This window comes from Physeter macrocephalus, chromosome 2 (genome assembly GCF_002837175.3).
Source record: "Physeter macrocephalus isolate SW-GA chromosome 2, ASM283717v5, whole genome shotgun sequence".
NCBI lineage: Eukaryota > Metazoa > Chordata > Mammalia > Artiodactyla > Physeteridae > Physeter > Physeter macrocephalus.
Window position 1 is genome coordinate 20,489,961 of NC_041215.1, and position 12,032 is coordinate 20,501,992.

General features: G+C 53.5%; 1 protein-coding gene across 1 annotated transcript in view; it reads left to right on the forward strand.

The window, feature by feature from the left end:
* Positions 1-11,523, forward strand: part of LOC102983340 (ran-binding protein 3) — a 42,531-nt gene extending 31,008 nt beyond the window's left edge. The window contains exons 4-9 of the mRNA XM_028495332.2: positions 1,816-1,852; positions 1,939-2,025; positions 4,023-4,094; positions 9,402-9,467; positions 10,341-10,433; positions 11,285-11,523. Coding sequence (XP_028351133.2) covers positions 1,816-1,852; positions 1,939-2,025; positions 4,023-4,094; positions 9,402-9,467; positions 10,341-10,433; positions 11,285-11,523 — 594 coding nt within the window. The remainder of the gene's footprint in view (positions 1-1,815; positions 1,853-1,938; positions 2,026-4,022; positions 4,095-9,401; positions 9,468-10,340; positions 10,434-11,284) is intronic.
* The last annotated feature ends 509 nt before the right edge of the window (positions 11,524-12,032 follow it).

Below are 12,032 nucleotides of genomic sequence, written 5' to 3' on the forward strand. Positions count from 1 at the left end.
GCACTGCAAGAGCACCTCTCTGGGCCCCCCCATGCTAAGACCCTCTTCTCCACCCCTCCAAGGGTCCCTTGGTCCCTCACCTGGCTCTCCCACCTCCCCCAGCACTGCCCCGAAGTATGACATCCCGAGGCGGTGAGCTGGCTGGGAGAGCGTGGCCTATCCAGGTGTGAACCACGCGGCACTGCCTGCTTAGCCCACTGCCCCCCTGCACCTCCCTCCCTACGGAGGAAGCGCTGGCCCCGCCATTTTCCAAGCGAGGAAGGGGAAGCTTGGGCCGGTGAAATAATTTGCCCCGCGTTTCAGGTTTAGGACATGGCAGAGCTAGGAGAAGCCGACTAGGCTTGGCAAGCCTTCGAGAGCAGGATTTAGTGCCTTCATGCTCTGAGCTTGAGCTCTGGCCACTGTTTTGCGCTCATGTAGAGCCAGCCTGCTGGACCCTTGGGTATTTTATTTCATTTTGAGCCCCATGATATGTTCACGTATTGAGCCCCTGTTGTGTTAGGAGGGTTTCGTGTTTCCCAGGCATTTTGGTGGATGGTCTCTGATGGGGGGGTTCGGGGGGAAGGCCAGGTTGGGGTCGTTTTCTTACCGTCCAGGCTCTCACTGTCCTTTAGGATGGGTCTGCAAACTCTGCCCCCTGCCTGTTTTTGTCCAGCCTGCAAGCTAAGATGGTGTTTTAAAGGATTGTAAAAACAAACAATATACAAGGTGTGTCCCGAATGGGGCCTGTGAAGCTGAAAATACTTTCTGGCCCTTTACAGGGAAAGTGCCGCCCCAGCTCTAGGAAGTCCCCCGGCTCCTCGTCTGCAGTTTTCTTATTTACAGCAGTTACTGCTTTTACACACGGCTTTGCAGCTTGCCAAGACCTTTTCCATGCCTCATCTCATTTAATCCTTAACAGCTCCTCGAGGCAGGTGGTCCTCCTTTGGCTAAACTTGACTCCTGAGGGGCTTTCCTGAAAAATAAGAAAATTGGCTCCCCTGCTTGCTCTTAAACCGGTGACCCGGGGGCGGGGGTGGTGATGTTCACCCTTCAAAGTTTGCTTTTGGCTGCTTAGTTCTGAAGAATCTCAAGTCCCTGAGAGGGGATGTACAGCAGGGACTGTGTATTATCCCACATGGGGCGGGGCTCATCATAAGCTTCTTAATTGCTCGTTAGCATTCTAAAATTAAAGGTTGTCAAGGAGGAGATTCTTCAGCCACCTTTCTCTCTCAGCTGATGATTGTTCGGTGGGTTCTGCGGTCTGAGCTGTTGTACCTGGGGATTCGGTTCTGAACACTTTGGCCCAAGGCTTCAAATCTCTCGGCTGCTCTGGAAATAACAGCCCACCTCGAAACAGAGTTCCACACCATGGGATGTGCCAGGGCCAGGAATGGGAACCACCATGACCCAGTGTCACGCAGCCAGTGTCAGCGGTCCTGCAGCCCTTCAGGGTGCAGAGAGGGTCGCTTTCCAGCTCTTGGAAAAGTGAACTTGGCCAGATCCAGCTTCACTGTTTGAATTGGGGGGCTGGGGTGGGGGAACGCCAGTTAGCTGTACCCGGTGGAGAAACACGGAAACCGATCCTGTGCTGGGAACGCATTCCCAGCCATTAAGAGGATTCCTTGGCACGAGGCCTGGTGAGGCAGAGGCGTAAGGTTCATGGGGGATTTTTGACAATTAGGTTGAAAGCCTGTCTGTGACCTGGGTGACTGAGCCCAGGCCACGCGCCCTCAGTGCTACGTTTCGGGATCCGTTTGTGGCAGAAGTCAGGAGCTGCCGGGCCCTGGGCCGCGCGGCCCTCTCTGACTGCCCTTACATGTGTTCTTGTTTCAGAGGTCAGCCGGAGGCTCCAGCCCCGAAGGTGGAGAAGGTGAGGAAATCTCTCAAATGTTTCACCAGCTTTGGTTGTAAAAGTGGAAGTGGCCTGATTTTTCTCCTCCTCCTCATTTTCTGTAGATTCTGACCGAGAAGATGGAAATTACTGCCCTCCTGTCAAGCGAGAAAGAACATCCTCTTTAACGCAATTCCCGCCTTCACAATCAGGTAACAGTTGCAGCCCTTTGTTAGATGGTGAAATCACCTGTGTTTCCAAGCCCGCTGTTCCCCTCCAGCGCCTCACACCCCTGTCTGTCCCCTGTGCACATCCTGTTAGAATTAACTCAGTCTCCGTCAGGAGTGAGCCTGGAGTGTGCCCCGAGGGTAGCACAGGTGCCCCCGTCTGGAGGGTTGGGACCTAGTAGACTATTAATAAGCAAGGCTTGCGAAGAAATCGTCCCTCTGAAAGGGACCGTCAGGGCCCTGGTCGGGGCTCTGACCATTAAGCGCATGTCCACGTTGCAAGGGCCGCTGGCTATGTGTTGACTGAAGGTGGGGAAAATGGAGTGTCCTCCTGGCCCTTCAGCCGTGTGCCTAGAGCCTAGTGGGCCAGTTGAGAAGCCCAGACACGCACAGAGACGGTACACAGGAGGGAGTCCAGTGGCCCCAGCAGGCGCTTTGGTGGTGGAATACTGTGAGCTCCCCGACGAGGGGGATTGGGGGAGCCTGGAAGGGTTGGCCAGGCTGGGACCTTGTCCCTTTGGATGTGGCTGGGCCCAAGGGCTTGGAAGCTCCAGCCTGGGGCCAAGTCTGCACACACACACACAGGCCAGCAGACCAGCTGGTGGACACAGGCTGGTGCAGGGAAGAGGCGGGTTCCTGGGGTAGAGGGAGATACTGGGACTACTTAGCGGGGGGCTCTGCAAGCCTGGGTACACCCCTGCGCCTTGGAGCGTAAAAGCTGCGGCAGGGTTCCCTACTCCCGCCCCGGTCCTGGCTCCGTCCACTCCGGCATTGCCCTGTGCTGTTTGCGGTGCTGGCTTACAGACACTCTCGAGTTCCCCAGCTTGAAGTTCATTCTTGGGAATTCATGTAAAACATTTACAAGTGTGAGCCCTAAGGATATCACTTTAAGGGAAAAAAAGACACTCCTGGAAGCTTTGTTTCTGCTTCCAAGAATAATGCGAACGGCACAGGAATGTACAGTGTAGAAAGTGAGTGTCCTCTTAACGATCATCCCTGTAACACTTGTTTTGGACATTGCCTCATCCTTTTTCACAACTGCGGGAGACCCCCCCCAGCCACGAATAGAGGCACTGTCATTTGCTAGCCAGGCATTGAGGAGCCGTCCGGGCGGTGTACAGTGCAGGCTGCGGTTACGTCCTTTTTCTAAGGACCTCTGCACGCTTGTCACGTGAGCCTTACTACAGGAGGAGGGAGCGTCCCCTTCCTGGCCGTGGATCGTACTCCTTCCCGCTCACCGCCCACTGCTGAACCGCACTTTGTGCATCGAGAAGGTGCAGCAGAGAAGAGAGGAGGTGGTTTGTGCTGTGACCGAAGGCTAAAGGGGTAGAGGACCAGCAGGCGTTAGCCCTCTCTCGCGCATCACCACCTGGGGGATGCTCCGCGCTCAGCCATCAGGGGAGTGGAGCCACGAGCAGTCCCACGTTTGGAGGCCTTTGCGCCGCACTCTGTTTCCACTTAGCTAGCTGCCTTCTGTCCGCACAGTTAGATCTTCAGCCCCACTGCCTTGTTGCCTGGCCCACAACCCGGGAAGCAGTTGATTTTACAAGATCCTCAACAGGTGAGGGGAGGGGATCTGCAGCCAGCCAAGCCCCGACTGGTGACAAGGAGCAGGGCCGGAGGCTTGGCCCCAGGGGAGACTCGGAACATCCCGTGCGTCCTCTTCCCTCCTGGCTGCTCCCACAGGGGCGCAAGGACGAGGCAGGTGGCCACAGCAGGCCAGAGTCGACTGCTAGATACCAGACAGATTCAGGCTGTTCCACTGGACGCCCACCTCTCTTTTGCTTTAGAAAGAGTCCCAGGGTTTCACTTTTGCTGGGAGTTGCCAAAGGCCAGGTTCACAGTGCTGACCCCCCTTCCCCAACGGTGGGGCCTGGAGACGACCCCTCAGGTGGGAGAAGTGATCCTGTGCACATCTGCCCTGCCTACTCACGCTGTTTTTCCTCTTGTTCCCTCCCCTGCCTGCACCTCCTTGTTGACAGTATCAAAAAACAATGTTTTTATGCCATCCACCTTCTGCGAGCCATCTGCAGGCAATTCTGACTCAGAACCAGGTGAGCCCTTGCGTCCCTTTACCTTTCTCGGCCGGTCTCTGGGGGTTTCCTGGGATGAAAAGCAAGGTCTTAAACGGGAATGGGTGATTTGAAGGCAGCTTTCTTTTTCAGTTCCTAAAGGTTCCCCAACTCTTCACTGCACAGGTTTGGAATCGTGTGAGGCAGGCTTCATCAGCCCTTAATTTCTGTTTCTACGAACAGGGCCTGGTTACAAGGAGTTTCAAGTCCTTTTTTAAAAAAAAAAAAAAGAGAGAGAGAGACAAGCAAAAACAAAAAAAAACTGTAATGAAGTATACTACTCATTTTTCAAAAGTTTACGCAAATAATACATTTGTATCATTAAAAACTCAGAAATACATAGAGTAAAAGAATCCACCTCTCCATTTCCCACGCACTCTGCCATCCCAGTGGTAACCACTCTGAAGTTTATGTAATTTTCCAGACCCCTTCTCTGTGTATTAAATTCTCACATGAATTAACATTACTTAGATCTGTTTAGATAAATATATTTAATCAGAGCCTTAAAACTGTAAGGAAAATAGCTTGATCCTTTCTGAAGAATGTGGAGCTTTCCTTTTTTGGTCTCACTAGAGAACCAACTCCAAGATTTCCTGAAAGTTTATCCCACGTGGCTGAAATTCCTCATAAAAGATTTAATGAGCGAGTGTAACCATCCGAATTCTGTAACCCAACCTGCCTTATATAAATTCATTGCCGACTTCAAAAGCTCTGCTAGATCAGTCATACTCTGGCACAAGGGCACTGTCGAGGGAAGAGGCAAGTTGTTAGAACTTTGAGGGTTGATTTGATGACACTGTTTCAAACAGTTGAATTCATTTTGACTCTAAAGGCAAACTGTTTTGAGCTGACCCCCCTCACGGGGCATGAAGAGGAGCTTGGTTTTTAGGGGTCCTTAGGAAGACCTGGGCACTGGCCTAGCGAGTCACGTTCTGAACCGCGGGGGCCGTGTCAGCCGTGGTGGATGATCACCGAAGCCAGCCCTCGAGGTCTGTCAGGAATCTCATGCTCGCCCCCGAGGTCTCTGAGCGACGGCCTCACTCCCGCTTCTTCCCCGAAAGCTTTATCCTGCAGCACTGAGAGCAGGGCAGCCCTGAGCAAGGCAGGGAACTCGGACCTGCCTCTGAGGCCTGCCACAGCCCGGCCCCTGGACCCGCTGCCGCGTGCAGCGGTGATAGACTGGCTCAGCCGCTCTGCAGAGTGAACTTCTTATTCTTAGCTCCTTGCCTGCCTGCCTCATTTTTTTTAGCTTTAATTTTTGTGGGAAAAAATGTAACACTTAAGAATGGTAAAGCACTTCTCTATCTCTCTACCTAGAGACCCCGTACGATTTTCCCCGGGCATCCCAGTGATGTCCTTCATGGCAAAGGCATCAGATCCTGGCTCACACATCACATATCTGCAACAGTCCCTCGGGCTTGCCTCGGCTTTTATGACCTTTCAGAGTGCAGGCCGGTTACATTGGAGAAGGCCTTCAATCTGGCTTTCCCGCTGTTTCCCGGTGACTGGACCAACTTACCTTTGGGGGCTAGAACACCACAGAGGTGAAGCTGTGTGCTTCCTGCGCACCATAGCAGGTGACTCATGGTGTTTACTGCCCTGTTACTTGATTAGGGCGGAGCCTGCCCAGGTTCTCCGCTGAAAAGTCATTTTTCACCCTTTGATTAATATTTTCTGGAGAGATACTTTGAGATTGGAAAATCTCATTCCTCCTCTTGCTTTTTGCTGCAGTGTTAGCCTCCAGAGATGTTTTCTTGCTGGGAGCAGCTACTACTCTGGTGATGGCCGGGCGGGGATTTTCTGCCTCTTGTCGGTCGGCACTCTGCTGGACAACAGAGCTCTTCTCCGCCACTCGCTTGCTCACGCGTTTACTAGATCCACATGGATGTTTGCCTTCCTGTTTTAGTCAGTGGGTTATAATCTGTTGTTATTAGTGTTTACCTTAACATTCAGATTTTATCTTCACCATCAGTTTATTTTAATCATCCCACAGTTGGCCGCCGGGAGCCGCGTCAAGCCTGTGCCCCGTGGCCATGTCCGCATCATTCTTTCGAGCATGTCCTTTTCTTTCTGTCATAAGGGGTTCCAGGCTCATCTTCTTCCCTCCCTTTCCTCAAGGGGATCCTGGTTCTGCTTAGTGGAGAGTGGTCTCTAGAGACCAAGATCTGAGTGCTCTGCGTGCTGGTCGTCGTTGGACTGTCGCTGCTCCCAGGCCCTCTCCGTGCCCAGAGCTGAGAACACACACAGCCAGGAGCATAGACATACGTAGACCTATTCGCATACACACACTCACATCTGCACGTGTTTCTGTGTCTCTGCTGTTCTGTCTGCTTGTATAGGTCACCCCCGGTTCGGGTGGGTGCTTCCAGCACCAACAGGGTTCATTGTAGCCCCACCTCCCCCCCTTCGTATTTCTGCCTCTTTTCTGACAGTAACAAACCTGGCTCCCTTTGTCCTCAATGCACTTACTCATCGCTCAAGCCCCCGCCAAGCTGCCTTCTCTCAGATTCTTTTTAGCCTGTGGTACACACCAGGTTAAATTCTGATCTGTCTTCCTGGTTAAATCCGGAGTTCCCTCATCACCTGGGTCTCTCTGAGGTGGGGCACAAAAGAAGCCTGCTTGCTTCAGGCGTGATTCAGAGGACGGAGGCTGCCCCACAGCAAGCTCACGGGGGGCTGTGCATGTGCCCTTGAGAAGACACGGGTACGGCGGCCTGTGCGCCCCTGTGACGTTGACGTGACCCTGCACCCCTGTGATGGGCTCTGGCCGTCAGGCGGTGCCTCTTCACTGCACCCTGACTGCGTTGCAGGAAAAGTGAGCTTCCGGAGGCCATGAGAAGAGACCACGTTTGTTTCAGTGCAGACAGGGCTTGTGGCAGGACCTCCAGGGTGCGCAGCCCTGTAGGCACCCTCCCTGCTGCTCTGGGCCCTGCTGTCCCGAGTCCCTGGTTGCCATTGCGAGTGTGGCACCCACGCCCGTCTGTGTGTCCATTCACCGCAGCATTCAGCGTGGATGTCCTGTGCATCCTTGGGGTGAGCCAGGCACTGGGCCCAGTGCTCGGGGTCAATAGCAGTGACTCTCCAGGCCTGTCGCCCCTGCTGGTTAGCCTGATCAGCCCCAGGGGTCCAACGGTCAGAGCAGGCCGGTGAGAGCAGTCTCTAGCCCCAGTGTGAACACTGCAATGCCGGCTCTAAGGGCTTTTTAAAATCATCTGAATTACGAATTTCATCGCAGTTTTTTTTAATGTTTCTAAATTGCCAATCACCTTCTGAATAATCCTGAGCTTTGAAAATGTAATTCAGTATTTCCCTTCCCAAAAGGAACATCTGGCAACGTGTCCTCCCCTGCATCCTGTGCTGTCTGGCTCTCCCGAGTGTGGTGTTAACGACCCCTCTACGGGAGAGACACTAGCTCCACCAGCGCAGGCTCCCCAGAGCCCGTCGGGATCAGCTCCTTCATGCCAGCTAGCAGTGAGAGTTACTTATTGTAAACCTGTTTTTGCCCAAGGAGAGCAGTTTGGCTCACCAACACATAGCCCGCAGGAAGAGGGCCTTCCTGTTTAGGAATTCTTTTTTCTTTTTTTTCTTTTTTTTTTTTTGGCTGAGTTGGGTCTTCATTGCTGCACGTGGGCTTCCTCTAGTTTCAGTGAGTGGGGGTCTACTCTTCGTCGCGGTGCACAGGCTTCTCATTGCGGTGGCGTCTCTTGTTGCGGGGCACGGGCTCTAGGTGCATGGGCTTCAGTAGTTGTGGCTCGCAGGCTCTAGAGCGCAGGCTCAGTAGTTGTGGTGCACGGGCTTAGTTGCTCCGTGGCATGTGGAATCTTCCCGGACCAGGGCTCGAACCCGTGTCCCCTGCATTGGCAGGCGGATTCTCAACCACTGCGCCACCAGGGAAGCCCCCCGTTTTGGGAATCCTGATTTGATTTTGTTTCATACCTGAAAGTGTGGGCTGACCAGGTGTGTTTGTGGTGGTGTTTTTGTGTACAGTTGAAGGGTTTCTAGTGTATCTACAGAGTTGTGCACCCATCACCATAATTAATTTTAGAACATTTTTGTCACGCCAAAAAGAGACCCTATGCCCTTGAGCAGTCACTCCCCACTTTGTCTTTCCCAGCCCCTGGCAACCACAAATCGACTTTCTGTCTCCGTGGATTTGCCAGCTCTGGACATTTCATGTAAATGGAGTCATACACTGTGTGGCCTTTTGGGGTATCTTTCCATTTATTTAAGTCTTCGCTTCCTTCCAACAATGTTTTGTAGTTCTCGTTGGTTCAGTTTATTCCCAAGTATTATATTCTTTGTGGTGCTATCGTAAATGGAATTGTTTTCTTCACTTTCGGATTGCTCGCTGCTGGTGTGTAAAAACACGCAAGTGATTTCTCTGTATTGATCTTGTTCCCTATGACCCGAAAAGGGGTTTTTTCCCCCATGGGCTGGACCTTAGCACAAAAGTGAGGCTGCCTCTGGGACCCAAAGTGCTGCTGTCCCTGGGCTTTTCTGGGGACAGACGTGTCCTGTTGGAGTCACAAGGCTTTTTATCCTGATCCTTCCAATCAGGGAATGCATTAGACTGTGTCCCCCGCCCCCTGAGATGGGCAGAGTCACCAGGGTGCAGGGATTAAGGGATCTGTGTGTACTGGTGGCTGAGCTGAAACCAGGCTTTGAGCCCCTGTGCTTGTCAGCTCTGCATAGTTGTCCATCCCAGACTTCTTCCTGAGGGAGGCCCCGCCTCCTCCTCCTGGGCCTCCCAGCGCCCTCATTAGCCGCACGCACTCTGGGCACATCTGGAGAGAGCCTGTCGACTGCCACCTTTGATCTTTCACAGAAAATGCATCTCATTTCTCAGAGGTCTGCTGGTAGTAGAGAAGCTTCTCCTGATTACAGGCATGTCCTCCTGGAAAGGGAGCTGGGTCCCAGGGACCAGAACTCTGTGGCTCCCTGATACTCCTCGGGGCCCGCGAGCACAGCCCAGCCTCCGAGCTCTCAGCCCCAGCAGGTAGCTGGGTGGGTGGACTGCAGCTTGACCAGCCCCACACACGCCCTCCAGTTTTCTGTTGCCAGCAATTCACCCCAGGGCCAACGCTGCCTGCAGCCCTCAGCCTCCTCCCTTACAGACGGGATTGGATGGGCCTCTGCTCTTCTGTTTTAACTTGGAAACATTTTCCCTAGTTCCCCAGGCCCATGGCCACTGAAGCCCAGACCGCAGTCCTCTTCTGCCCCTGGTCCCTCCTAGCTTTGCTGCCCCACCCCAGGCAGGCCCGCTTTTTTTTTTTTCTCTTATGCTTGTAGAGGAAAAGAGCAGTGGATTCCGGTTGAAGCCGCCGACCCTGATCCACGGCCAGGCACCCAGTGCAGGTGGGTGTCCGCCTTGAAGGAGGAGCACAGAGTGGCCGCCTTGCGGCCTCTGCGTGCCAGTGCGGTCTGGGCTCACTTTTCTGACACGTGAGCACTGGGACACCACTGGAAAGAGCCCGTCGGACCAGGGAGGTTCTCCTGCCTGTGAGCCCGCTGTGCCGAGGAGGTGGCAGCGAGGGAGCAGGCCCTGCTTGGTGGGTGGCGTTCGGGCTCCGTGCCCGGCAGTAGCTCCGTTGTGAGACTGTCTCTGCTGAGCGTTCTGCCCACAGCGTTAACCCCGAGTAGCAGAGCAGCCGCTAGTGAGCGGGGCCCGGCACTCGCGCCATCGAGACACGTCACATCCGGCGGGAAGCCCTTGCAGGTCCGGGAGCGTTCTCGTGGTCCTTGCGCTGTATGTTTGGCAGAGGGACTTTCTCAGCGTGGCGTTTTGAGAAGCAGGTGCAAGGGGTACCTTTACGTGACCCCCTGGCAGGGTCCTAAACTTGGAGAGGTGAACTGTGGCTTCGCTGCTTTCCCCTCGCCGTCTGCCCTTGACCCTCGAGCCCCATGCTTGAGAACAGCTGTCTCTTGGTCCCCCCTGTAGCATTCCTGTACTCACTGGATTAATTTGCAGACATGATCAGTTTCATGGGGGTTTCATTTAATCACATATAAAAATAACAATAGCCAGAATTTGTATGTCTAACCGTAAAGAAAATACCTTGGGTTTTTAATTTTTTCAGTATGCTTCCCTGTAGAGTCTAGCCCGGGAGGGACGTCAGATGGGTTGCTGGGGTGAATTTTTCTGTAAAGTGCCTGAGAGCCGGCGTGGGGGTGGGTTGCATTTCTGCCCTTGCGGTTGGAGGGCCCGGGCAAGCCGACCTCTGTCCCCAGGTCTGCCGAGCCAGAAGCCCAAGGAGCAGCAGCGGAGCGTGCTTCGCCCAGCAGTGCTACAAGCCCCGCAGCCAAAGGCGCTCTCACAAACCGGTGAGTGACTCGGCCCTGGCCCCTCCCAGGCTCACATGTCAGGGCACGGCCGCGTCACGGCACAGGTGGCTTTGGCCTCGTCCGCTGAACGCCCTGGGAAATAGAGTGCTGGGGAAACAAGCCCTCAAATCCCCAATTAGCCTGGAAGACAGGCAGTTCCAGTGGCCTCCTGAGAGCTGGCCCCCCGGCCCTGAGCGGCCCAGATGTGTCCCTGTGTGTTTGCAGGCAAAACTCAGCTCTGTATGTCTAAGAGACCTGAACCATATTTCCATTATATCCACACAGGGTGGGGTTTTCAGTTTATCCTTAATTTTCTTAATACTGATTAGCTTTTCTTCTCTTCCTCTTAATCTTTCCCTACAATTCAAGAGCTCTTCATCGGGAGCAAAAATAGTTAATATTTCTGAAGGGTTTTAATTACATGGAAAATTGTTTTGGTCTAATACTAAGCAAAGCCAGATTTAAAGTTGTACTTGTCACATAATCTCAGCTGTTTAAAGGAGAAAGTGCATAGAAGAAAGACTCTATTAGTAAAACTAGTTTTATAAAACTCATAATTATTCCCCAAATATATTTTCTTTTTTTTTTGCCTAAGTAGTAGTATTTCTAAATAAATTGAAAATTCACATGGTTCTTTGTGGAATAAGCGATAAAGGATTCTTTCTTTTTTGAGGTTTCAGTTTTGGGTTTGGGTTTTTCTAACCTAAGAATTTGTGACTTTCAGTATTGATTCCAGATCCTTTCCTTTAAGAAGGAGACATTACACTGTCAGCCCAAATGGTAGAAGGCAGCGGTGCTTAAGGTGGCCCGGGCTGACCTCTGAGACGCCTGCTGTCCTTTTCTCCCCACAGTCCCGAGCAGCGGCACCAACGGGGTCAGTGTCCCGGCAGATTGCCCGGGGGCAGCGACATCGGCTTCGCCTGACAACCCCGCCCGGAGGAGTCCCTCTGACGAGGCGCCAGCACTTGAGGTCCGTCGGCGATGGGGCAGGGGGTACGCCGCACGCGAAGCTTCTCAGGGCCTCACCGGGCACGTGGGCTGTTGGCCGCTCTGGGCCGTATCCAAGCTGGCCTGTGATAAGGCATCCTGATTTGCTCAGAGGTCTCCATGTGTAACCACAACTGACTGGCCAGGTCACCAGACCGCCAGGAACTCCACAGTTGGTTCTGAGAGAAAGGGGCCACGAGCAGGGCTCTGGCGCTGAGGGCCGGATAGCCCAAGGCCTGTGTCGTTTCCACGCACGTAGTCTGTTGGGGCCTTGTATCGCTGTATGTGGAGAGATGTCTCCCGTCCCTTTTCCACAGCCGAACAGCTCCTCAGGTGTTCATACACATGTGCTGCTTCTAGTGGCACAAGTGTGCTTGGGAGTCGGCTCAGAAATCGTTTATTTTTTTTATTATTTATTTGTGTACTTTTGGCTGCGTTGGGTCTTCGTTGCTGTGCGCAGGCTTTCCTTTTAGTTGCAGCAAGTGGGGGCTACTCTTCGATGCAGCGCGCGGGCCTCTCGTTGCGGTGGCTTCTCGTTACGGAGCGCGGGCTTCGGTAGCTGTGGCACGTGGGCTCAGTAGTTGCGGCTCGCGGGCTCTAGAGCGCGGGCTC